General features: G+C 37.0%; 1 protein-coding gene across 1 annotated transcript; it reads right to left on the bottom strand.

The window, feature by feature from the left end:
* Positions 1 to 403: 403 nt before the first annotated feature.
* Positions 404 to 21,841, bottom strand: LOC102813040 (adenosine 3'-phospho 5'-phosphosulfate transporter 2-like). The gene is made up of 9 exons (XM_006864097.1): positions 21,548 to 21,841; positions 17,870 to 17,991; positions 12,714 to 12,868; positions 11,273 to 11,380; positions 8,909 to 9,006; positions 7,032 to 7,124; positions 6,498 to 6,609; positions 3,102 to 3,171; positions 404 to 654 (listed from the first exon to the last, which is right to left on the bottom strand). Exons 1-9 carry the CDS (start codon positions 21,746 to 21,748, stop codon positions 504 to 506), a joined length of 1,110 nt encoding a protein of 369 aa, XP_006864159.1. The 5' UTR covers positions 21,749 to 21,841; the 3' UTR covers positions 404 to 503.
* Between the last annotated feature and the right edge of the window lie 1,760 nt (positions 21,842 to 23,601).

The following is a 23,601-nucleotide window of genomic DNA, read 5'->3' as shown; positions in this document are numbered from 1 at the left end:
CGACCCAAATCCTTGGGTCAGGTCTCAGACTGGAGGTTTCTCCTGATTTACATGGCTCCAGGGGCTGACAAACCCCAAATTGGCAAGTCAGACAACAGACTGCTGGCTCACAGGTATTTGGAAGATGAAGAATCCAAAAATCTGCAGGTCAGCTGACAGGCTACTGACTCATATCCAAAGAGCTAGAGGTGAAAGGACAGCAAGTTGGATGCAGGATCAAGAGAGAATGAGCTTTTCCAGCATGTTCATCTAGATTGGATACAGGTCACAGCCCCAAGGAAATTCCCTGCTCAACTGAATGGCTGCTCACATCATATCACAAAATGGAAGATAGTTACATAAGATCAGCGAAACCACTGAGAACTATGGCTTAGCCAAGGTGACACACAACTGTAACCATCCAGACAGCAGGCCTTCAGATCCTTTGGTCTTTATAACAATCCCTTTGTTAAGTTCATTAATTCCACTGTTCCCATAAGATTCTAGTTTGAACAAGACACTGCCTATACAGGTTGTATCAACGTCCTTGACTTTCTCTCATCCGCTGATATGTTCATCAGACCTTGTAGTGATGGTAGTCTTATTTTGTCCATATTTTTGCTGTAGACATTGAGAAATATACCAAGGACAACTAACAAACCAGACCATACATATCTGAAAGAAAGAAGGGGGAAATATTAATATTAACAATTTATTGCTAACTGCATAATTTGGCTATAAGTTCACAACAATTCTGCAACAAAATAAAATTTTCCTATTGGAGGTCTACAATAATAGCATTAAAATGAAAATAATACAGTTAGGTCAGATTAGACTGGATTTCATGGCTGGTATGTTATATATGTACAGAAAAAAACATCTCTCTCCAAATACTAAAGATAATTCATTTGAATTATGTAGACAATAATATATTACAAGTCAAACCACTGCCTAAAGTCTAAGGCGTATACTTCAATCACTGGGTATGTATATCTGCTGGGGGTCAGAAAATAAAGGGACAGAAAGAGACCACCCTGAAGAAAATAAAGGAATCCTTGGAGATTACTGTAACATACACCTAGCACATGCAGAAAGAAAAACTAATTTATAGAAAACAAACAATTATCTGTAATGCCCTGATGGAAATTTATACTGTGGTTATCTTTAAACTGATACACTTGTAATGTCTAAGTTTGAATCTTCTCAGTTATTGACCAACATAAATTAAAATTTCAAACAAAGGCTAACCAGCAAAGATAACAGCAGTTTCACAAAAAGCCAAACAAGAAATTAATCATCAAGCACAACTTATTTAATAGCTTAATTTGTTTTATTTTTTTAAACTCAAATCCTTTGTGGAAATACCAATGGGGTCACCCATGGAATTGACTCAGTGGCTCTTAACAACAACAGCAATGTGATGTCTGGAACTGTGGTTGCCTTGGCAGGACCAGAGCGAATAATTTCTATGGCCTTATAAGGGTGTGGCGCTGTGGGTTAATGTGCCAGAGTCTCTTCTGACATTCAATTTGGTCTTTTCCTTCTTTCTTGTCTTAATGACCTTTTGCTTTCTTTCTGTATGATGTTCTTGATATTATCATCCCATAACTCTTCTGATTTTAGATCTTTAGTGTCTAATGCATTGAATCTGTTCTTCAGATAATATCTAAGTTTAAGTGGATGTATTCAAGGTCATATTTTGGCTTTTATGGGCCTTGTTTTAATTTTCTTCAGCTTCAGCCTAAATTGCATATGAGCATTTGAGGGTCTGTTACACAGTCTGCCCCAGTCTTGTTTTGGCTGATGATACTGAGCTTTTCCGTCTCTTTCCATAGATGTAGTCAACTGATTTCTGTGTATTCCAGTCAATGTGTATAGCCGTCTTTTCTGTTGTTTAAAAACGGTATTTACAATGAAGAAGTCATTGGTCCTGCAAAAGTCTTATCATGCGATCTCCAGCATCGTTTCTAACACCAACGCCATATTTTCCAACTACTGATCCTTCCTCTTTGTTTCCAACCTATGCATTCCAATTGCCAGTAATTATCAACACATCTTGACTACATATATGATCAATTTCAGACTGACAAAGTTGTTAGAATTCTTCCATTTCATCATCACTAGCTTTAGTGGTTGGAGTGTAAATTTGAAAATTTGAATTATAGTGTTATTAACTGGTCTTCCTTGTAGGTGTATGGGTATTATCCTATCACAGACAGGGTTGTACTGCATGACTGCTCTTGATATGTTCTTTATGATGATAAACGTGATGCCATTCCTCTTTAATTTTTCATTTCCAACATAGTAAATCATGTGATTGTCAGATTCTAAAAGGTCAATACCAGTCTATTTCAGCCCACTAATGCCTATGATACTGATGCTTATGAGTTCCATTTCATGTTTTCGACAATTTCCAGCTTTCCTAGATTCATACTTCGTACATTCCATGCTCTGATTATTAATAGATGTTTACAGATCTTTTCTTCATTTTGAGTTGCGTCCTATCAGCAAATGAAGGTCTCAAGGGCTTTACTTTGTTAGCCTCATCATGGTCAACTCTATTTTGAGCTCTTCCCCAGTCGCATTTTGAGTACCTTCCAACCTGAGGGGCACATCTTCTGGCACTGTATCTGACAATATTCTGGTAGTTTTCATCATGCTTCAATATTCCATAATCTGGTGCTGATAGTGTTTCTCTACTATTCATAAGGTTTTCAGTGAATAAATATTTGGAAATAGTTCCCACCTTCTTCCTAATCTGTCTTTGTCTAGAAGCTGAGCAGAAACCTGTCCACCATAGGCGACCCTATTGTATTTAAAATACCTTCAGAATGCCTTCCAGAATTACAGCAAGACACAAGCCACCATACTATGATAAACTCTGGTTAGGCAACTCAAGTGTAATGATAAACTGAAAATAGTAAACTATATACTTTCCCTAATAGCAGAAGGCACAGCATGATAGGAAAAGATGAAAAAAACAAAACAAAAAAACACCCATTAATTTGTAAAAAGTTAATGCATTTACTACAAAAAATAGAAAAGCAAAAAAGTTGAAGTAAGAGGAAATGTTAAGACACAGAATCACAAACTGAGAAATGCATTGAATAAAAAGTACTTACTGAAATGAGAATGGTTTAGCAAAGAATAGAAAGGAAAGCACAATGGTCATCGCTTTTCTTCCTGTTGTCACTGTAAGGGAAAAAAAGGTTGGCTTAGAATGTGCCTATAATGTTAGCAATATTTTGGAACCCACACAATTCAACTATGTGCCAGGATCTAAGTGAGGTGCTAACAGTGGAAAGCAAAGAAAAAGTCATTATGCTTGATACCATGGCATGTGTGGAGTCCTGGTGTGGCAATGTAGGATAAGCACTGGACTGCTAACTGAAAGGCTGGTGGTTCAAACCCACTAGCTGTTTCTCAGAAGCCCTAAACAATGTCGTTATGAGTCAGAACTGACTCGTCGGTACTTACCAGCAACAATGGCATGTACAGTCTAGTAAGGAGAAGAGACACAACTGCTACCTGAGTTAAGTGTTAAAATACAACTGTCAAAAGCTGGTTGATGGAAGGCACCATGGGATGAAGGGTGCTATACCTAAAAAGACTTAGTACATGGAAGACAGCAAAGGAAGGGCTTTCCTAAGGAAGAAATGATTAGGGGGAGCAAGGGCTATTCTGGTGTATGTACTGGTGTGGTGCTGTAGGATAAGCCCTGGACTGCTAACCACAAGGGTGGTAGTTCAAATCTACCAGCTGCTCCTTGGAAACTCTATTTAGGGTTGCTATGAGTTGGAACCTTAGACTGAATAATATTTACAGCTCTCTTCAAGTATCTATATTAACCCTGACCTATCTTTTAAGATCTATCTTTTAAGATTCCCCTAAAAAAGGAGTCCTGGTGTGGTACTGTAGGTTAATGCGATGAACTGCAAAGTTGGTTTGAATCACAACGTTGGCAGTTCTCACCAGTTGCTTCTCAGAAACCCTATACAAGGTTGCTATGGGTGAGAATCAACTCAATAGCACTTAACAGTAACAACAACATCTTTTAAGTATCACCACCAAGTCTTTCTGAAGGTCTGAAACTTCCTTCCTGGCCCCAGGAAGACAAAGCCACTCTGCTTGTATCTCCATCATAAGCCCCCTCTTCACCTCCCTTACAATGTGCTATCTTCCCACCACTGTCATTGATGTGCCTTGTCTTGTTTATCCTTATAGCTCTTGACTCTGTACTTTCTGGCTCAGTACACACAGACCTTGAGTGGTGCAAATGGCTCAGCACTTAACTACTAGGCAAAAGGTTAGTCGTTCAAACCCACCCAGAGGCACTTTGCAAGACATGCCTGACAACAACCTGTGAAGGGTCACAGCTTTGAAATCCCATGGAGCACAGACATGCTCTGTACACATGGGGGATGACTTGGAGGACAAGGAACAACAGTATTCAGTGCATGACCAACAAATGAAACAGTTTTGGAATTGGCCAGAATTGATTACCAGTATCTACTTTTCCTCTTGTTTTTAGTGAAAGGGCTTGTATTTTAAGCTGACGTACTTCCAGCCTCCACATGCTCAGCATGGTGTATGACAAGATTTTGGCCATTGAAATGTGAGCAGAAGTTTTAGTATGATTTCTAGGAAGTAACCCTAGGCACTACGCTGCTAACTGTCAAACCCACCAGCTGTTCTGAGGGAGAAAGACAAGGCTGGCTGCTCCTGTAAAGTCTTAGAAACACTATTCAGAGTTGCTATGAGTTGGCATCGACTCAGTGCAGTGAGTTTGGTTTGTTTTGGTCTCCATGCAAGGAAGGTCTGTTTGCCATCTTCTCTCACTCCATCCTAGGAGGAGTACATACTTTCTAGAGTTCTAACATCGAGGCTCATGGGCAATACGGTGACTGTGGGAGAGCAAAGAGAAAGAGCCAGAATTTCTGAAGACCACAGTCACCACAGCAAAGATTCTTATTTAAGACTTATTGGAAAAACAATGACATTTAAAAATCCTCAACTTTTACAATTTATGAGTAGTTCAAAAATAAACGTAAAGGGTACAGTAAGGACACAAGTTTAGGGCACAGGTCTGCAGCCTGACTGCCTCGGTTTGAATCTTGGCTCTGCACCTTAATAATCAGCTGACTACTGAGCAAGTCACTTAGCCTCTTTGTACCTCAGTCTTGGGTTGTGGCCATTGAGTCGGTTGTAACTCACAGTGTCACTGTATAGGGTTTTCGAGGTTATAAATCTTTGTTGTTGTTGTTGTTATATGCCGTTGAGTCAATTCTAACTCATAGTGACCCTGTATAAGGAGTGTCTGGTGGGTCTGAACTGCCAGCCTAGTGGTTAGCAGTCCAGTGCTGATCCTACAGCGCCATACGAAGACTCCGTAAATTTTTATGGAAGGAGAAAGCCTCAATTTTCTTCTAAGGAATGGCTGGAAAATTCGAACTGGTGATTTTGAGGTTAGTAGCCCATCTTGTAATCCACAGGGCCCCTACCAATTTATTCAACTGTAAAATGGGACATTAGCACCCACTCTTTAGACCTGTTAGATTAAAATGACTAATAAATGTGAACTATCTAGACTGGTATCTGGAACAGAACAAGTGCTATGTAAGTATTAAGGAGCCCTGGTAGCGTCATAGGGTAAGCACCGGAGTGCTAACTGCAATGTCAACAATTTAAACCTACTAGCCGCTTGGCAGGAGAAAGGTGAGGCTTTCTGCTCCTGTAAAAATTGACAAGGAATCCTGGTATCCTAACATCTGTAGAATAAGCACTGGGATGTTAGCCACAAGGTTGGCTCCTTGGAAACCCGATAAAGCGTTGCTATGAATCGGAAACAACTCGATGGCACTTACTAACAACCAGTCTGTACATACCTCTAAAGCAGAACATAGAACATTTTTATCACTTAGCAACAACGGAGTGCCTGAAAAAAAAATGTCCCTTCAGAGCAAGTACATGAGAATTGTTAGTGGAGTGAGAAGCTAATGTCATTGTTGTCATAGACACATACAACTGACAGGTCTACAAGCTTTGTTTAAAATAGGCTACATTATATGTACCAAAACAAGATTGCTAAATTATATAGTAAAATTATACAGAGGCTGCATTTTTCTCTACAGGTGTCTATCCACCAAACATCTTAATCCCAAATTCTTTTACTGTATCTGAAAGTTACTTACAAACACTGGATTGCTAACCACAAGGTCAGCAGTTCAAACCCAACAGCTGCTCCTTGGAAATCTATACAAGATCACTATGAGTCAGAATTGACTTGACAGCACTTAACAACAACAACAGAGATAACAGTATATATTAAATTTTAAAATTAATTTTTAAAATAGGAAGGTAAGATCAGGCATCATTTTCCTTAGAGTTTTAAAGAAATACTATTAGCTGAAAAATAAATTGGTAGAATATGGTAATTTTTGATAAAGAGTATGTTTTAGAAAAGAACTTCTGAGAAAATCTTATTTTATTTCAAAACCTTAGCAAGTAAATCATCCTACCTGTTACAGCAAGAAGTGCCCCAAAAATTTTAATCAAAGCCAGAACAAAGGAGATTCCAAAATACCCAGTGAGGGAAAACAGGAAAGCATAACCATAGGTTCGAATTGGATTCTGTAATAAATTTGAAAAAGAAAAACCAAAAAAACCTGTCAGTCACAAAAATGCAAAACAAACCCTGAGGTATTACAAATGAAATAAAACTAGGTTTTAATCAACTTAAGCAATAAAACTCATTCAACAATGCAGTCAAGCAAAGATTCTTATTTATGATTTAATGGAAAAAGAATGAAATTTAAAAATCCTCAACTTTTATATTATGAATAGTTTATAAATTAACTTAAAGGGTACAGTAAAGGTAAAATAAATTTAAATGTAAATCATTTCATGTCCAAAGTAATTTCTGATCAACATATATTTTATTAAAGGAATTATCAAATTACATCAAAAACAGCCTTTTATATGAGGAATTAGAAACACAGAGAAAACCACTTAATAGAAGATGTTTACTTAAAGAAAATGTGATTAGTGTTTACCTTTGAACAAAATGTGACTGCAGGGCGTATTTCACTAGTGCACGTCAATCCCAATAAAATGTACACAAAACCTATTGAGTACGAATACAGAACCTAGATAAAAATACAGTGGGAAAAGTGCCATCAAATCAAAGGTGGAAAATTCAGGGCTTTAATTTATGGAACAATCAATTTATTTTATTAAGTCTATCAAAAATACTTTAGAAGTGACATTTATGCTTCAATATGGTCTAACTTTTTGGAAATGATGGTTAATTCTGTTTGTAAGTTTACACTTTACAAACAAAATGACATACCGGAATTGACCATATATGTGCATATAGCTACAAAGCTTTTTCTCCAGGTTTAGCTATTAAATTCAAAGCAGATTTTACTGTTCAGCTTTCTAAAATATATTTGTGTGTGTATACATGATGCATAACATGGTACTATAGGATCAGCACTGAACTATAAACCACAGAGTCAGGAAGCAGTTCAACCTATTAGCTGCTCCTTGGAAACCCTATTCCAAGTACTGCTATGAATTGGAATCGACTCAATGGCACTTAACAACATATATATAACTGACCTTGTGCTGGACTGCAAGGTCAGTTTTCACTGCAGGTCGGTGGTTCAAGCTCATCAGTGGCTCCCTGGAAAACCTACACAGGGTTGCTGAGTCATAATGACCCTTTAACAACAACAACACATAATTATGTATATGGTGATGGTGGTAGTAGTGGTGGTGTGCTGTGGAGTCAATTCTGACTCACAGTGACCCTGCATAGGGTTTCCAATGCAGTAGATCTTTATAGGAGCAGAAAGCCTTACCTTTTTCCCATGGAACCATTGGCAGTTTTGAACTGCTGACCGTGAAATTAGTAGCCCAACTCAAAACAACTATGCTACCAGAGCTACTTATATATATATATATATATATATATATGTATAAGGTATTAAGTGCCGTCAGGTAGGTTCTGACACATAGCGACCCTGTATAGGGTTTTCAAGGAGCAGCTGGTGAGCTTGAACCACCTACCTTGCCGTTCAAACTGACATTGCAGTTCAGCGCATTAACCCACAGCGCCACACCAGGACTCTTATATGTATGTATGTGTTTGTGTGTATATGTATCTTTATATATATATATATATATATATATATATATATATATAAACAAACTAGAAGCCCTAAAAGAAGAGAGATAACCTGGACCATGTAAAATTATAAAATTCTAAGTAGAAAAAAATACCAAATATGAAAGGTGGGGGATGGGCAAAGATGTAATAAAAGACTTTTATAACATGTGAAAAAAAAATCATACAAATTAATGAGAATAAGATTTCTCAAATTTAACCACCTCTTTGTTGTTGTTAAGTGCCACTGAGCTGGTTCTGACTCACAGTGACTCTGTACAGGGTTTCCCAGGATTGGGTGATGAGTTTGAACTGCCGACCTTGTGATTCGAAGTTGTGGTACAGTGGTTAAAGCACTCAGCTGTAAACTAAAAGGTTGGCAGTTCAAACTCACCAGCCTATCTGTAGGAGAAAGATGTGGCAATTTACTTCCAAAAAGACTGGTGGTGGTGGTGTCCCTTCAAGGTGGTTCTGACTCATAGGGTTTCCGAGGATGTAAATCTGGTGAGAGCCTCGGAAACCCTCTGACCTCTAGGGCCAACTATGAGCTGGAATAGACTCGACGGCAGTGGGGGTTGCAGGAGGGATACATTAACTTTGTATGTTCCTGTAGTGCTTAAATGTTACTTTTATTACTACAGTGCTAATAAATGCATTTAAAAATGAAATGTAAGTTTTCAATACTGTATTTATTTTATAAGATTAAGTCCACCACAATTTTACAGTCTATCAGATGTGAAGAGAAAACACTAGTATATTTACCATTTCTGAATTAGAAGCATTATGAAGTTTCATAGCTTTCTCTTGGACATTTCCAATAACGGCATCTGCACATAGTGCCAGGGAAATTAGGATCACACCTTCAAGATATAAAGAAAAAGATAAGAAATCCTTCTTATTTAAATACATGAGCTATAATCAACTTTTTTCAGAAATACGTTTAAAGAAAACAAAAGCAAATCTTACCCACATTTTCTCAGTAAAAGTTGACTATTCTTATCTAGTTGGTTCTAACTGCACATTGGTGATGGTAATAAAACAAACAACCCCATCACTACTGCTGGTAAGGAGTCATAGTGAGGTGCTGTAGGATAAGCACTGAATTGCAAGGTCAGTAGTTCAAACTGACCAGTTGCTCCTCAGAAACCTTATACAGGGTCACTATGAGTCAGAACCAACTCGACAGTACCGCACAACAACCACCACCAACACTAATAAGAAGAGCATGATGGCTCTGTCGCAAAAGTACTAGACTCATCCTACAGAATCCACCAGTTGATCCATGAGCAAATGGTAAGACTTTCTGTAAGATTGTAAGGTCACTATCAACTGGAACTGACTCGGCACTTAACAGCCACTAATAAGCTAAGCCAATATTGTCACGTTGGAAGTGAGGACAGCGAGACTTCATCTCATGTACTCTGAACATGATACAGGAAAGCCTAGTTCTGGGGAAAGAGAATTCATGCTTAGTAGAGTCCGAATAAAAGAGGAAGAATCTCACCAAGATGGACTGGCACAATGGCTGCAGCAATGGGGCTCAACCCTAATAACTGTGAGAAGCTGCGGGATCAGGAGGTGGTTCGTTCCATTGTACATACGATCATTATGAGTTGGAACTGGGTATAGATTCTGACTGAGATACTGCATTATCTCATAACACAAAGTCCCCATAACTTCCAAGCTGTTTTTGTTAAAGTACACATAAACCTTGTTGTTGTTCAGTGCCATCGAGTCAGTAGTGACTCACAGTGACATTATGCACAGCAGAATGAAACACTGCCTGATCCTGGGCCAACCTCACTACTGTTGCCATGCTTGAGCCCACTGATGCTGCCACTTGGCCAATCCATCCTGCTGGGGGTCTTCCTCTTTTTCTCTGACCCTCCACCATACCAAACATGGTCCCTCCTATCAATATGTCCAAAGTATGAGAGACAAAGTTTGGCCATCTTGGCCTCCAAGAACAGTCTGGCTGCACTTCTTCCAAAATGGATCCATTGGTTCTTTTGGCGGCCCATGGTCCTTTCAATATTCTCCTCCAACACCGTAACTCAAAGGCATCAATTCTTCTATGGTCTTCCTTACTCACTTATTCAAACTTTTGTTGTTGTTGTTGTTAAGTGCCATCGAGTCGGGTCCGACCCATAGCGACCCTGTACAGGGTTTCCGAGGGTGTAAATCTTTACGGGAGTAGAAAGCCTCATCTTTCTCCTGCGGAGCGGCTGGTAGTTTCGAACCGCTGACCTTAAGGTTCGCAGCCCGATTCGTAACCACTACGCTACCAGAGCTCCTTTATTCAAACTTTAGGTACTCCTAAATCAACCTACATCAGAATCCTTTCACAGTTTTATATCTCCCAATTTTTAAGAGCTGTGTCACCCGTATCTAATTCGGCAGTAATTTTATTGATTTATCTTCACTATTTGATGTCTTTTCACACTCATTTCAGAACAGTTAGGTACCATTTAATGACTGCAGTAAGAAGTACCAACACAACTCTGTCTGTCCAGACAACCATCTCAGCGTGGTGCTCACTCTAGGATAAGCACCAGATTGCTAACCACAAGGTTGGTGGTTCAAACCCACCAGTCGCTCTTTAGAAACTCTGTACAGGGTCGCTATGAGTCAGAACCTATTAGATGGCACTTAACAACAACAAATAACCATCTTAGTAGTTAGTCTCTTTTGCTTTAGATGGTAGATGCCTAACCCAATAGATTATAAATACTGAAGTATATGCTAGCTTCTAACACTCTTTAAAAATATGTTTATGAACTCGGAAAGGGTTAGCACTTAAGTTACAGCAGACATTGCAGTGAGAGATTGTAAATATTTTTCAGGCTAGGAAATGAAATTAATGACACTTCATAGTCGTATAAATAAAACTCTGCTGCTGCTGTTGTGTGCCTCGAGTCGGTTCCTACCCATAGTGACCCTGTACAGGGTTTCCAAGGTTGTATATCTTTATAGGAGCAGAAAGCCTCATCTTTCTCCCTCTGAGTAACTGGTAGATTCAAACTGCTGACATTGCAGCTGTTGTTACTGGAAATTTAAAAAAATTCTTACTCTAAACCAAAATGCCTATACAACTAAGGAATAGAAAAGAAAAAAAAAATCCCTTACCTGTCAGGTTGAAATTTGGTGCAATTGTGCTGTCAGCCAAGGTAAACCAGATTAGGCCTAGGCTCATACAAACTGCAGCAGACACATCTGCAACGTTGTATCGTTTTCCTACATAAAACAAGCCATTAAATTAGGCCTGCCCAGCAGTTTGACATCCAGGTAGAACAGAGATCTACTTTGCATATCAAGGTCAAAATCACATGAAGAACACTTATACCAAGGTAATGAGACAGTCATGTCTTTATGTATTATATAAGAGGCTTCAAAAACTGTGGAAAAATTCCATTATCTTTGGAATCACATTTTTCTGTAAACTTTTGAAGTCCCCCATGAAGTACTAGTTTATTTGTTATTTTATTGACTAAATACCCTATTTTATAGAAAACTGCTATCATGAATAATGGGCATCCACAAACATTAAAAAATTTCATGGAAATTAAATTTTCATATATGACAATGACATTTCTTCTTTTTTGTAAGTATATAAAATAACCAGGCTAAAGCTTCAGGCTATAAAGCTGTTTGCAAAAACTATAATCTGCTGACGTCTTGGTAGGTCACTTAGCTGTATTTTGGTACATCCACATTTAAATAATGAACTCATATTGTGTTACTTTTTGTACGGATTATAACGAGATCTGCTCAGTCAAGAGATCTGAAAGTGATCTTTATAGGCGATGAGCTCTATTTTTCCTATATGAACAATTATCCTCAAATTATATGCAAAGCAGTTGGCATACAGTTTTCATTTTAAAAGGCTTCCTATCGGAAGACACATAATGCACAAAAGGAAGTCAGGCTCTGTAAGAACTTTAGTAATACAGACACAATTATCCACATATGAGTATTCCACATCAACAGTTAGTATGAACAACCAAGAGGTGTTGTTCCAAAGCCTGTCATATTTACTTTCTTTTTATTCATATTTCCACATAGTCTGGCTCTAAGAAGTCAGTAAGTCTGGAAGGTTGGTAAAATACCGATTTTGCTTAGGTCAGTCTTTATTTCAATATGAGAACTGTCCATTTCTTTCTATAACGGAGGTGGAGAGGGTAGTCCCCAAGAGTAGAAGGAAGAACTGAAAAGAGGCGCTTTCCTAGCATTTCTCAAGTGGACCTTCAAAATAGGAATGCATTATTTATTTATTTTATTGTATTTTAGAAATGTGGTAGATTCCAAGATTAAAAGAATATACTAAGAGAAACAAAATATTATTGTTATTAAAGAGTTTAAAGCATGGGTTTCAGATAATATTGCATCATACAGAAGTGTCCGTGTTAAATAATACCTTATTTTTGTAAGCCATCATTAAAAATTTTAATAATACCCAGCCTAGCATAGTCACTAAAATTATTAATCAAATTTAATGTTTTTCCTAATGCTAGATGCCAAAACAGATCCTACTGGTTGCAAACAGTATGAAAACATATCATTACAATACCTTGGATAAAAACTCCTCCTAGCATAACAGGAATCAATTTGCAGCACTTGAAGATGACTTGGGTAGGGTAATTCAGGTAGCCCAAGGAAGTGTTTGATAACCCCATAGTACCCACAGTTAGAAAAGCTATTATCATGTAGGTTTTTCCTGGTATTCTGTAAAAGACAATTTTAAAATCTTCATTGTGGGACCCAATTTGTATTATTTTAAGATCATGTGTTTATAATGTGTAAATAAATCTTATTATTTTTCTAATTTCTAGTTAATGTTTCTAGAAATATTGGTAATAATATCATTACTGGTAGTTATAACACTATTTACATGTATGAAAGGATGCTGGTAGAATAATAATTTACCTTATTTTTTTAAATCTATCATAAATGAAAACTCTCCATTACATGAAAAGTGATATATTAGAGAGAGTTATTTAGATTCTTCCTGAAGGCACAAATGTTGATAAAAGTGTTTTCTTTTTAATAGTTCTAGCTGTAAATAAAAACTGTCTTAACTAAATTTAAGGGAAAAAAAAAAAAAGAATTTCATAAATACTGGCTTTAGAACTACAAAAGTCTCCTTGACTAATTTTGAACTTGGAAATGATTGCTGTTTCCTAATGTTTCCATCTAGCATTAGGAAAAATCCATCTGTCCATTTTGGTAAAATAACCTGAGCACAATTTTTTCCAGAGGGAGTAAATGTGGTTTAGAAGTTTAGATCAGACCGGTATTACCACAATCATATGATGCCATCATTAACTGTAAATGATGAAGAATCTGACCCTCAGGAACCCCAGCCTCTTACCTGGGCTCTGTGCGGAGTTCCTAAAGGAGTCTGAATTCGGCATCTCAAGGGTTTTGAGTCAATACTGTGATCATATGCTTTTCGTCAGCAGGAATTTAGTGGTGTGCAATAATACTGAACACTGGTGTGTCTAATGCAACAAATCACTTTTCACATCATCTGAGAATGCTGCACACTTAGATCTCATCTCCATTTGGGGATTTGTGTTAATGTTTAAAGCAAGACAATCAATTTCCTTCATAGGACCAGATAGGAGGTAAAATACCTTACTGGAAAAATTCAATTGAAATGCATCATTTACATTTGAATTTCAATTTTGAAGCCATTCCTATTTAAATACTCATACAAGGAGCTCTGGTAGCATAGCAGTTATGAGTCGGGCTGCTAACCTCAGGGTCAGCAGTTCGAAACTACCAGCTGTTCCTTGGGAAAAAGATGAGGCTTTCTGCTCCTGTAAAGATTTACCGCCTCAGAAACCCTGTACAGGGTCGCTATGAGTTGGAATTAACTCCACGGCAGGCCATCACCACCACCACCACCATAATAGTCTACAATTAAAATCCCAGTTTAGCATGCCTGAATACATCAGTGTGTATTAATGAACTGAAAGCTGTCTATGGGATGTAGCTTTCAGTGGTGTACTGCAGGTTAAGGATTGCACTATTTTCCTAGGTCATGGTATGTCAGTAGTTAAATCTCCTCACACACAAATTGTAAACAGTGGTAGTAAATAAAAAGTGAATAAAAAATCACAAGTAATGATCATTAGGATAATGCACTTAGCTGCTAACTGGAAGACTGGAGATTCAAGTCCACTCAGAGGTACCTCAGAAGAAATGCCTGGCAACCTACCTCCAAACAGTAGCATTGGCAACCTTAAGGAGCACAGTTCTACTCTAACACATGAGTTGCCATGTATCAGAGTTAACTCTACAGCAATTGGTTACAGAAAAAAAGATTTTTTAAAAAAAAACAAGCCTAAAACTCAGCAGACCTAAATTGAAAACTTTCAATTCTGAAAGCAACTTGCCATGCGTTCATGAAAATCTTACTATTCTAGGTCTTCGTTTTCTCCCTGCTGAAAGGAATAAGTTAGATTTCATTATTTTGCTTCATGGATTCTCATTATTTCTATTTTATTTACTGTTCCGATTTCTTCTATCTGCCTTTAGAAATGCCTTTTGAAACCCCCTTCAAAAGCAACTTGATAGCAACAATTAAAAACTAAGGTATACAGAGTTCAGGCAATGCGATTGCCTCCTTCAGCCAGTAGCTTATTTCCCAGTGGGCCTGGCCAGTTGAATGTTAGACAATGCCTCGTGTGGGCTACCCTGTGGCCTAGAGTTTTCAAAGGAGATTTGTAGTGCTGCTGTTCTGGGTCTTTCTGGCAGCCTTTCCCATTCCTTTCCCTAAGTGTACTGAGGAACAGGACATGTGTGAAACCCATTCTGAGGCAGTTCTCAAACTCAAACTCAAACTAAAAGACCGCCAAGGAAAATCTTGTCTGCTAAGATTATGGGAATGAACACACTGACCAGGTGGCTGGGGGAGAAGTCTATAATGAGGAGAAAATATCTGTGCCTGACTGTTATCTAGATAATAATAAACTTTAGCTTTGTTGTGTTGCCCGAATACACTTCCTGCCTAAGATTGTAACTTACAGCTGTATTGTAGGGAGTAAAGTTACTCGAGTGACAAAAAAAAAAAAAAAAGCAACTAGAAAGATCTCTTTTATTAAAAACTCACATAAAGTAGTAACAACAAAGTTGCAAGGTAATTTTTGGGGAAAAAATAACAAAACAAAACAGTGTAGTGGAGGTTATTTCAATTTATATGTGCTTAAAGGAGTCCTGATGTGGCACTGAAGGACAAGCACTGGCCTGCTATTCATGAAGTCAGTGGTTCAAATCCACCAGTTGCTCCTTGCTATGACTCAGATCTGACTCAATGGCACTTATTAAAAACAATCTGTTATCAAATGTACTTTTTCACTTTTGATACTCAAAACTAATAGCTGTAAACTAAAGAAACTCCCTTAGGGTCTTGCAGCGCTAATGAGGTAGTGCTGCTCTTAAGTTCTGACTCATAGCGACACTTCATATGGTTTCCAAGGAACAGCTGGTGGGGTCTGAACTGCCCACCTTGTGGTTCACAATCCCCTGTTTATCCTATAGCACCACATCAGTAGTCCAATGAAAGATAATACTAAAGCGCAAGTCATGTTTTCTAACTCAGAATCCTATATTCTTTCAGCCTACACCAATATTGACATGAATGCAAGAAAGAATCAAAAAAAAAGCAAACAGTTTAGCTAAATAATGATCCAAAGAGCAAGTCACTATAACGAATCAATTTAGAAATGGGATGATGTGATTGGACTATTTTCATTGCTTGTCCTTGTTATTAGTTATCATCGCATTGATTCTGACTCATGGAGACCACGTGTAACATACTTAAAAGACTTTAAAAAAAGATTTAATGTGCCTTGGAATGAAAAGGTTTCAATTCATAATTATATCTATTCTAAGTCTTCACTTCTGTTAAAACCAACACAAATGATTTTATTTTTCAATATGTATGACCTACGGTTTAAACGTTGAGAAAAACAAGGCTTGGACTGGTTTGCCATCTCATTTGGATACTTATAGGAAGGCATTCCTTTCTGCAATGTAACAGAAGCTGTAGTTTCTCTGTATCACTTTTCATTTCAAAGGTCTGCTCTACTGCTTACCATAACTTCCCAGTCTTTTTTCACTCTTAACATCGAATTCTTTTTTTTCTTTTTTTTAAGGTTTATGTAAACCCAAAGTGGAATTGATGATCATCTGTGGTACCATTATAATTTCCCCCACAGGCTGACAAATCAGACTTTTAGCTTAGGGTGACTCAGAGGTTTCATCGTCTGCAGCAGGTAACGAGACTTCAGGACTCCTTGTATATTAGTTCTGGGAGATATATTTCCTTCCTTCCTATTCTATCACCTGTGGCAAATCTTGTGGTGTTTCACAGCATGCAAATCAGTAAGACAATCTTGGATTCAAACATTGCTACCATCACTGCCATAATATTTGGTTGGCAATAAAGAGAGATTGGGAGGTAAAGTAGACCCATGAAGAGACACTCACTGGTATTAAAGATTTAACATTAAAAATTGTACAATTATCTTCATAGACACACCAAAGCCACTTTATATTTTAAAAAGTAGCTGTGAAAAAATTTTATTTTCATTAAAAGATTAAACATTTATATTAATGAAGACAGACTCAGTATTATAGCTCTGTATAACATTTAAATTACTCAATATATATATGAAATATTTACATATTAAGATCTGACATGACAGGAGAACCAGACTTCTGTTTCTTAAGAATATTTTATATTTAATTATCCAACTACCTTCCATTTATAATCCGAGAGACTACGTTTTCTTAGTTTTTTTTTTTATTTATTGCATATTAGTCTACATTCCATTAAAAATATTACTTAAATCTCAAAGTGTGTTAAATTAAAAGATATTAACTAACAAGTTCTTTTGGTTTTGATGAAAGAAATGCTATTAAACTGGCTCCCCTAATATTTAAGAATGGAAGCATAGCTACTGTACATACAACCATGATGATGTTAGTTGGAATATATCCTACAAAATAAAACTTCACACATACATTCAAAAACCAAATACTCATAGCTCATTTCAATTTCACTACCTTGGTGTTGGTATCATTATAAATCTTTCAATAATTACACAGTTCAGTGCAATTGGTAAGTTTCAAGAAGAGGTATTTTACTATAAATTGAGTTGAAATTATATATTTTATCCTTTGGTAAAATTAATCTTAGGAGATAGAACTGGAGTCCTGGTGTGGCACTGGAGGATAAGCACTGAACTGTGAGCCACAAGGATCAGGGTTTAAACACATGAGTGGGTCTTGGAAACCCTATACAGATAGGGTCACTATGAGTCAGAACCAACTTGACAGCACTTCACAACAAACAGAGAAGTCAGTTTTTCAGTGCATAAAGAAAATATAACAGTTAATATTTTAATAAATTTATTCTGCAAATAAAAATCTTTTGTATTAAATATGTCTTAATAATGGGAAGCGTAAATCACATGTATGTTGTTGTTGTTGTTAAATGGCCTTGAGTTGGTGCGGATTCACAGTGACTCTGTATAGGGTTTCCAACAAGTGGCTGGTGGGTTTGAATAGCTAACCTTGTGGTGAACAGTCCAGTGTTTATTTTACAGCGCCACACCCGGACTCCATATACTTACTAGACTACGTCAAAAAAAAAAAAAAAAAAAAAAAAAATCAACTACTACTAGAGATCTATCAAAAAACTACAAATTTACATACCTTCTCCTCTTGTCCTTAATAAGCTGAAGTTCTATTAGGCCAAATATGGAGTAAAACCCAAACTGCACTAGTGTAAGGTACCAGCCATAGGACTTAAAACCCTCCACTGAAAATATTAATTCCTGTCAAAAGATAACATGGATACTGTTAGATACTGTCAAGAGTCCAAAGGGAAGACCAATTTTCCCACAATAAATTTCTGTAAACACACAACCCCCGCCTCAATAAAACAAAGAAATAAATGACAGAAGGTAGAACTGACATTTTTGTTAGGTACCAACAAGTCAGTTCAGATTCAATGGCAAACCTCATGTGCAGAGCAAAGCTGCTTCAGATGGGTTTTAAGGCTGTGACCTTTGACATCCAGGTATTAAAAAACCAGAAAAGCAGAAAAATAAAGGGGATAAAGATAGCTATGAATAACAAGGATAGCTATGATGTAACATTATTCAAGTTTTCTTTTTTAAAAAATCCAAAATTCAATGAGTTGTCCAAAGCAATACGAAAGGTACTCTATAATCTGAGGCCTATTTTTCTATAGTAACAACATAGCAAGTTCAAATTGATAATAAATGAAGTTGTTTTTAATAATTCTATGCCACCAATTTATGTAAGAATTATTGTAAAGGGAATAGTTAATTTGGCTAAACATGCTATATTATGAGGTAAATGTGTATTGATTGCTAATGTTTAATTCTTAATAAGTTTTTAGCAGTTATATTAACAAACTTATCGGGCTCAATTTTAATTGAGTTAATCAAACTTGACCCTGGGTGGTACAAATAAATGGTTAATGTGCTTGGTGGCTAAATGAAAGGTTGGAGGTTCCTCGGTCATCTACTACCAAAAAGTCAGCCATGGAAATCCTATTATAGTTGTTGCTGTTAAGTGCCATTGAGTTGGTTCCAACTCATAGTGACCCTATAGAGGGTTTCTGGGAAGTGAATGGTGGGTTTGAACCACTAGCCTTGCAGCTCAAACTGACGGTGCAGTCCAGTGCTTATCCTATAGTGCCACACCAGGACTCCAATGAAGCACAGTAATAATCTTGACACCTGTGGTGACCCATTGGCAACTGGAACTGGAATTCCACTTGTCTTACATATATTGCAACTGTTAAGTAAAAAAATTTTCAAAGATGAACATTTAAGATAAATTTATTTTCAAAGAAAAATGAACATAGTCTCTAAATAGACCAGAAGTAGATTTTATACATTTGAGATGCCATTACTTCTCCAAATTATAAAATGTTGCGTTAAGTAAGTCTGCAAAGTACAAGGTGGCTTCAAAAAGTGTGTGGAAAAAACGGAATACTGAGTTTTTCCATGAACTTTTTTGTGAAGCCCCTTCGTATTCAGGATGAAAACACAGTGAGACCTGTGAGAGCCAGCCTTGAAAGCTTTCCAGTTGGCAAGGCGCAGTCTGGCCACTTTTCTACTGCTCTCTATTAGTAGAAAATAGTTTTCCTTCTCTGATAGGTTTCCTCTTACGCAAGTTCTGGCTTTCACAAGTTTTACTGTAGTCCTAGCACTTTGGCATTGAGATATACATCCAACTATATGGAAGTAGGGACTCCTGTTGTGGCGCTGTGGATCACAAGGTTGGCAGTTCAAACCCACCAGCTGCTCCTTGGAAACCCTATGGTCACTATGTATTGGAACCAACTACCAAACCCAAATGTTTGAACTATTTTAATGTTATTGCATTTAAGAGCTACTAGGCATGTCAGCTTTCACAAGTGGTAATTTTATACTAAAATAATTCTTAATCATTTATATCTTTTCAAAAGAAACTGCATATGCCAATTAGCAATTAAAATTTGATCATTAATCAAACAGAGAAAATAGTAGAATTTATAGAGTAAATTTCCAATATTTTTCCCTTACAACTGATGATTCCAAGTTATTTAGTATTAATGGGTTTTGAAGGAAAAATGTTTCTCAATAAGAAATCTCAACTTTGACAAAATATTTTTTAATTGAAATTGTAATATCTCAATTTCTAGATCATCTTCTAGTGGGAAAATCAGTTATTACAAAGATTAAAAATTCATGCTTTTGTTTTACACAATACTCTTGTAAACTAAGAAACTAAGAAATAAAGTCACAATTCTACCTTTGTTGTTATTTAAACTTACCTTAAGTATAAATAAGGCAACGAAAAAGTAATTCCTAAGACAATTCTAACTTACTAATATTAAAAAATACCTAAAATGGAATTTATGTTTTAGTAAAATATATTACTTTCCTTTTCTTGACATATAAATGCTCCCTTGTGTTAAGAAGTTTCATTAACAGTTGCTAAAGAATGAAAACAATCATTAATGAATCGACCATTAATGAAATTGTTGTTGTTGTTGTTAAGTACCATGGAGTCGGTTCCGACACAACCCTGCACAGGGTTTCCGAGGCTGTAAGTCTTTACAGGAGTAGAAAGCCTCATCTTTCTCCTGAGGAACAGCTGGTAGTTTCAAACTGCCGACCTTGAGGTTAGCAGCCCGATTCGTAACCACTACACTACTGCTACTAGAGCTCCCACTAATGCATTCCTGTTTACACTAGAGTCAATCTTTACCCATGTAGCTCTGTCTTTGAAAGTCAGGATTTTGCTGTTAGTCAAAAGTATATTAGTATCCTAAAATATCATGTAAGTGTGAAACAAACTTATCACTTAAAAAAATGTTTTGCAGTGGCAAAAATTACAGAAAAATAAGGCCTTACAAAGTTAGATAAGACTAGAAAACTAGCAGGAAAGAGAACACAATAGGGACTTTAGGAAACACCTGGGAGCGCGGTAGCAAGGAACTATGTTAAGAGGTTCTTACGTATCTGACTGTGTGATGAGACAAGACACACCTGGGAGCCAGAGGCTCCACACCATAAGCACTTGACTGGGAACCCGAAGGTCTGGGGTTCCAGCTGCTCTGTGGGAGCTTTCTGCTCCCACAAAGATTTAAAGCCTTGGAAACCCTATACAGGGTCACTATGAGTGGGAACCAAACTGACAGCACTTAACAACAAGAATGACAGCCACACCTTGGAAAAATAGAAAATATTCTGATGTATTTTGGCAAAAAAACATAAATTACAGAGCTCCAAGAATCAAGTGTGAACCGAATGACTCTTATGCTGGCATCACCTTTCTATAAAACTGTGTTCAAAAATACTTATCTACACTTAGACCATTCTTAAAATTTCTTTAAATTCTAACACATGGTTTCAGCGTTACCTATACAAATTAAAAATTTTATTTTCTAAATAAAGTTTCAGCCCCTCCGCCCCCCTCCCCCATACACCCCTAAAAAAATATGTAACTCTGACATTTTGCTTCCTGTTTTCAGTACACTTACTTTTAAGGTGCCTTATTCTATCATACTATAGATATTTTTTAACTGCTGCTGCTGCTGTGTGCCACGTAGTTGGTTCCGACTCATAGCGACCCTGTACAGGGTTTCTGAGGCTGTAAATCAGGAACAGAAAGCCTCACCTTTCTCCCATGGAACAGTTGGGAGTTTCAAATTGCTGACCCTGAGGTTGGCAGCCCGATTCGTAACTGCTACGCTACCAGAGCTCCTTCTGGACCCTATAAAACCAAGTATCTTATGCAAAACTGCTTAAAATCTGTCCCACAGCGACTTCAATTATAAATAACATACTTAAAGTGACTTTTTTTCTTTACCTGTAAATATCCATAAATTAGGTAAAATACAAAAACTCCAGCAACACATATGAAAAATTGAGTAAGTTTGTTAAATCTGCTGAGATTGATGCCAAGTACCATGATGTCATCTACGGACTTGATATGTGGTGACATTGTTTGGGATTTGGAAGGGACCGAGATAGAAATATATTTCCTGGAGTTGTTGAACTTGAGATCCATTGTTCTTAATTGGCTGCATTCAGCGCTTCCAGTGTTATCCTTGTTGATTTCCTCTGTTTTGTTCTTCTGTTTCTCCGTTTTGTTTGCTGACTCACATCCTAAAGGAAATAAGCAATTCAAGCAAAATACTGAGATGACAAAGTAAAATAGCACGCTCCAAATCACAATGTAAAATTACATAGATAAATTTAATTCTCTCTGGATATTAATACATTAAAATTATCAATCAACCAATAACATTATGTCTTTTTTCGACACAATCTATCCTCACTTGATGAAGCTCTATAAATCAGTAAATTTAATATATACCATACCACACTTTTTCTAAGAAGGCCTGGTAGTGCAGTGGGTGTTGGAGTCAGGCTGCAGACCTCAAGGTCACCAGCTCAAATCTACCAGCCGCTCCTCCTGAGAAAGACAAGGCTTTCCTCTCCTGTAAAGATTTACAGCCTCGGAAACCATATACAGGATCACTATGAGTTGGCAACTCGATGGCACATAACCAGCACCACCATACTTATTTCTACAGCAACAAACCAAAAGCTAACTTAGTATTTCATATTTCAAATAAAATATGCTTTTATGTTTTTTATGTGTACTAAATATGTAATTTTGGAAGCGCACAATAACTTATGTATACTGCTCTCAACATTAAAATGGATCCTCAACTTCCGTAAAGAATAAGTCATGCTTTTTAAATGCTAATTGTTGTTGTTAAGTACCATCAAGTCGGTCCTGACCCATAACAACCCTAGGAGTGGCTGGTGAACGAGAACCACCAACCTTGCGTTCAAACTGACTTTGCAACAATCCAGCGCATTAACCTGTAGCACCACACCAGGACTCACATTCAATGTTAATAATCTTTAGCAATTTGTGGTGGTTATGTGCAGTGGAGTCGGTTCTGACTCATAGCGACCCTGTATAGTTTTTCCGAGGCTGTAAATCTTTATGGGAGCAGAAAGCCTCATCTTTCTCCCACGAAACAGCTTGTAGTTTCAGACTGCTGACCTTAAGGTTCGCAGCCCGATTTGTAACCACTATGCTACCAAAGCATCTTAGTAATTAGCATCTTTTAAAGAAAATTCTTGTTTTGGATAAAATAATTTTAATTTAAAAAATCTTTGGGATTACAAAAGTCAAAAAATCTATCATTCTTTGTATGTGGGGGGAAAAAATTACGGGACCACAGATGATTATCAACTTTTCTTTTGTCTTTATATTACTTTATAAAAGAATTTCCTATGGAGTTTGAAAAAAAGATGGAACAATTATCACAATTTACAATAACCGTTGAAGGAAAATTAATGTTCATGGAAAAGACTGATTCTCTGTCACAATTCCAGTGGGAACCAAAATTTGGGTTCTGGTTAAGGGCTGAGGGCAGTTTTATTTCTTCTATCACCCAGTAGCTTTTTAAACGGGGTGCTACTCTGTTCCTATGTATTTGACTTGTTTCCCTTAATCTTCCTATTTTTGATTTGTAATTTTATAGCATGATGAGTGAGCTGAGACGTTATATAGTAGCCCAATGTTTTTAAATGTAGTGAGGCTTGCTCTGTGGTGTACTTGATGGTCTATTCTTGAGAATGTTCCATGAGCAAGTGATAAAGAATGAATGGACAGTATGGCGGTATTGGGTGGAACGCTGTGTATTGGTTTATGAGGTCAAGTTGATTGGTTACATTGCTTGATCATCTGTATCTTTGTTGAGTCTCTTTCTAGTTGTCTGTCCTTCTTTGAAAGTAGTTTCTTAAGGTCTCAACTCAGATATGAATAAGGAAGACCGTTTGAGTTACGATGTTGGAGAAGAATACTGAAAGTACACGGACTGCCAGAAGAATAAACAAATC

This window comes from Chrysochloris asiatica, unplaced genomic scaffold (genome assembly GCF_000296735.1).
Source record: "Chrysochloris asiatica unplaced genomic scaffold, ChrAsi1.0 scaffold00060, whole genome shotgun sequence".
NCBI classification, from domain to species: domain Eukaryota; kingdom Metazoa; phylum Chordata; class Mammalia; order Afrosoricida; family Chrysochloridae; genus Chrysochloris; species Chrysochloris asiatica.
Note: the sequence above shows the minus strand (reverse complement) of the source record. Positions and strands in the feature narration are given on the sequence as shown.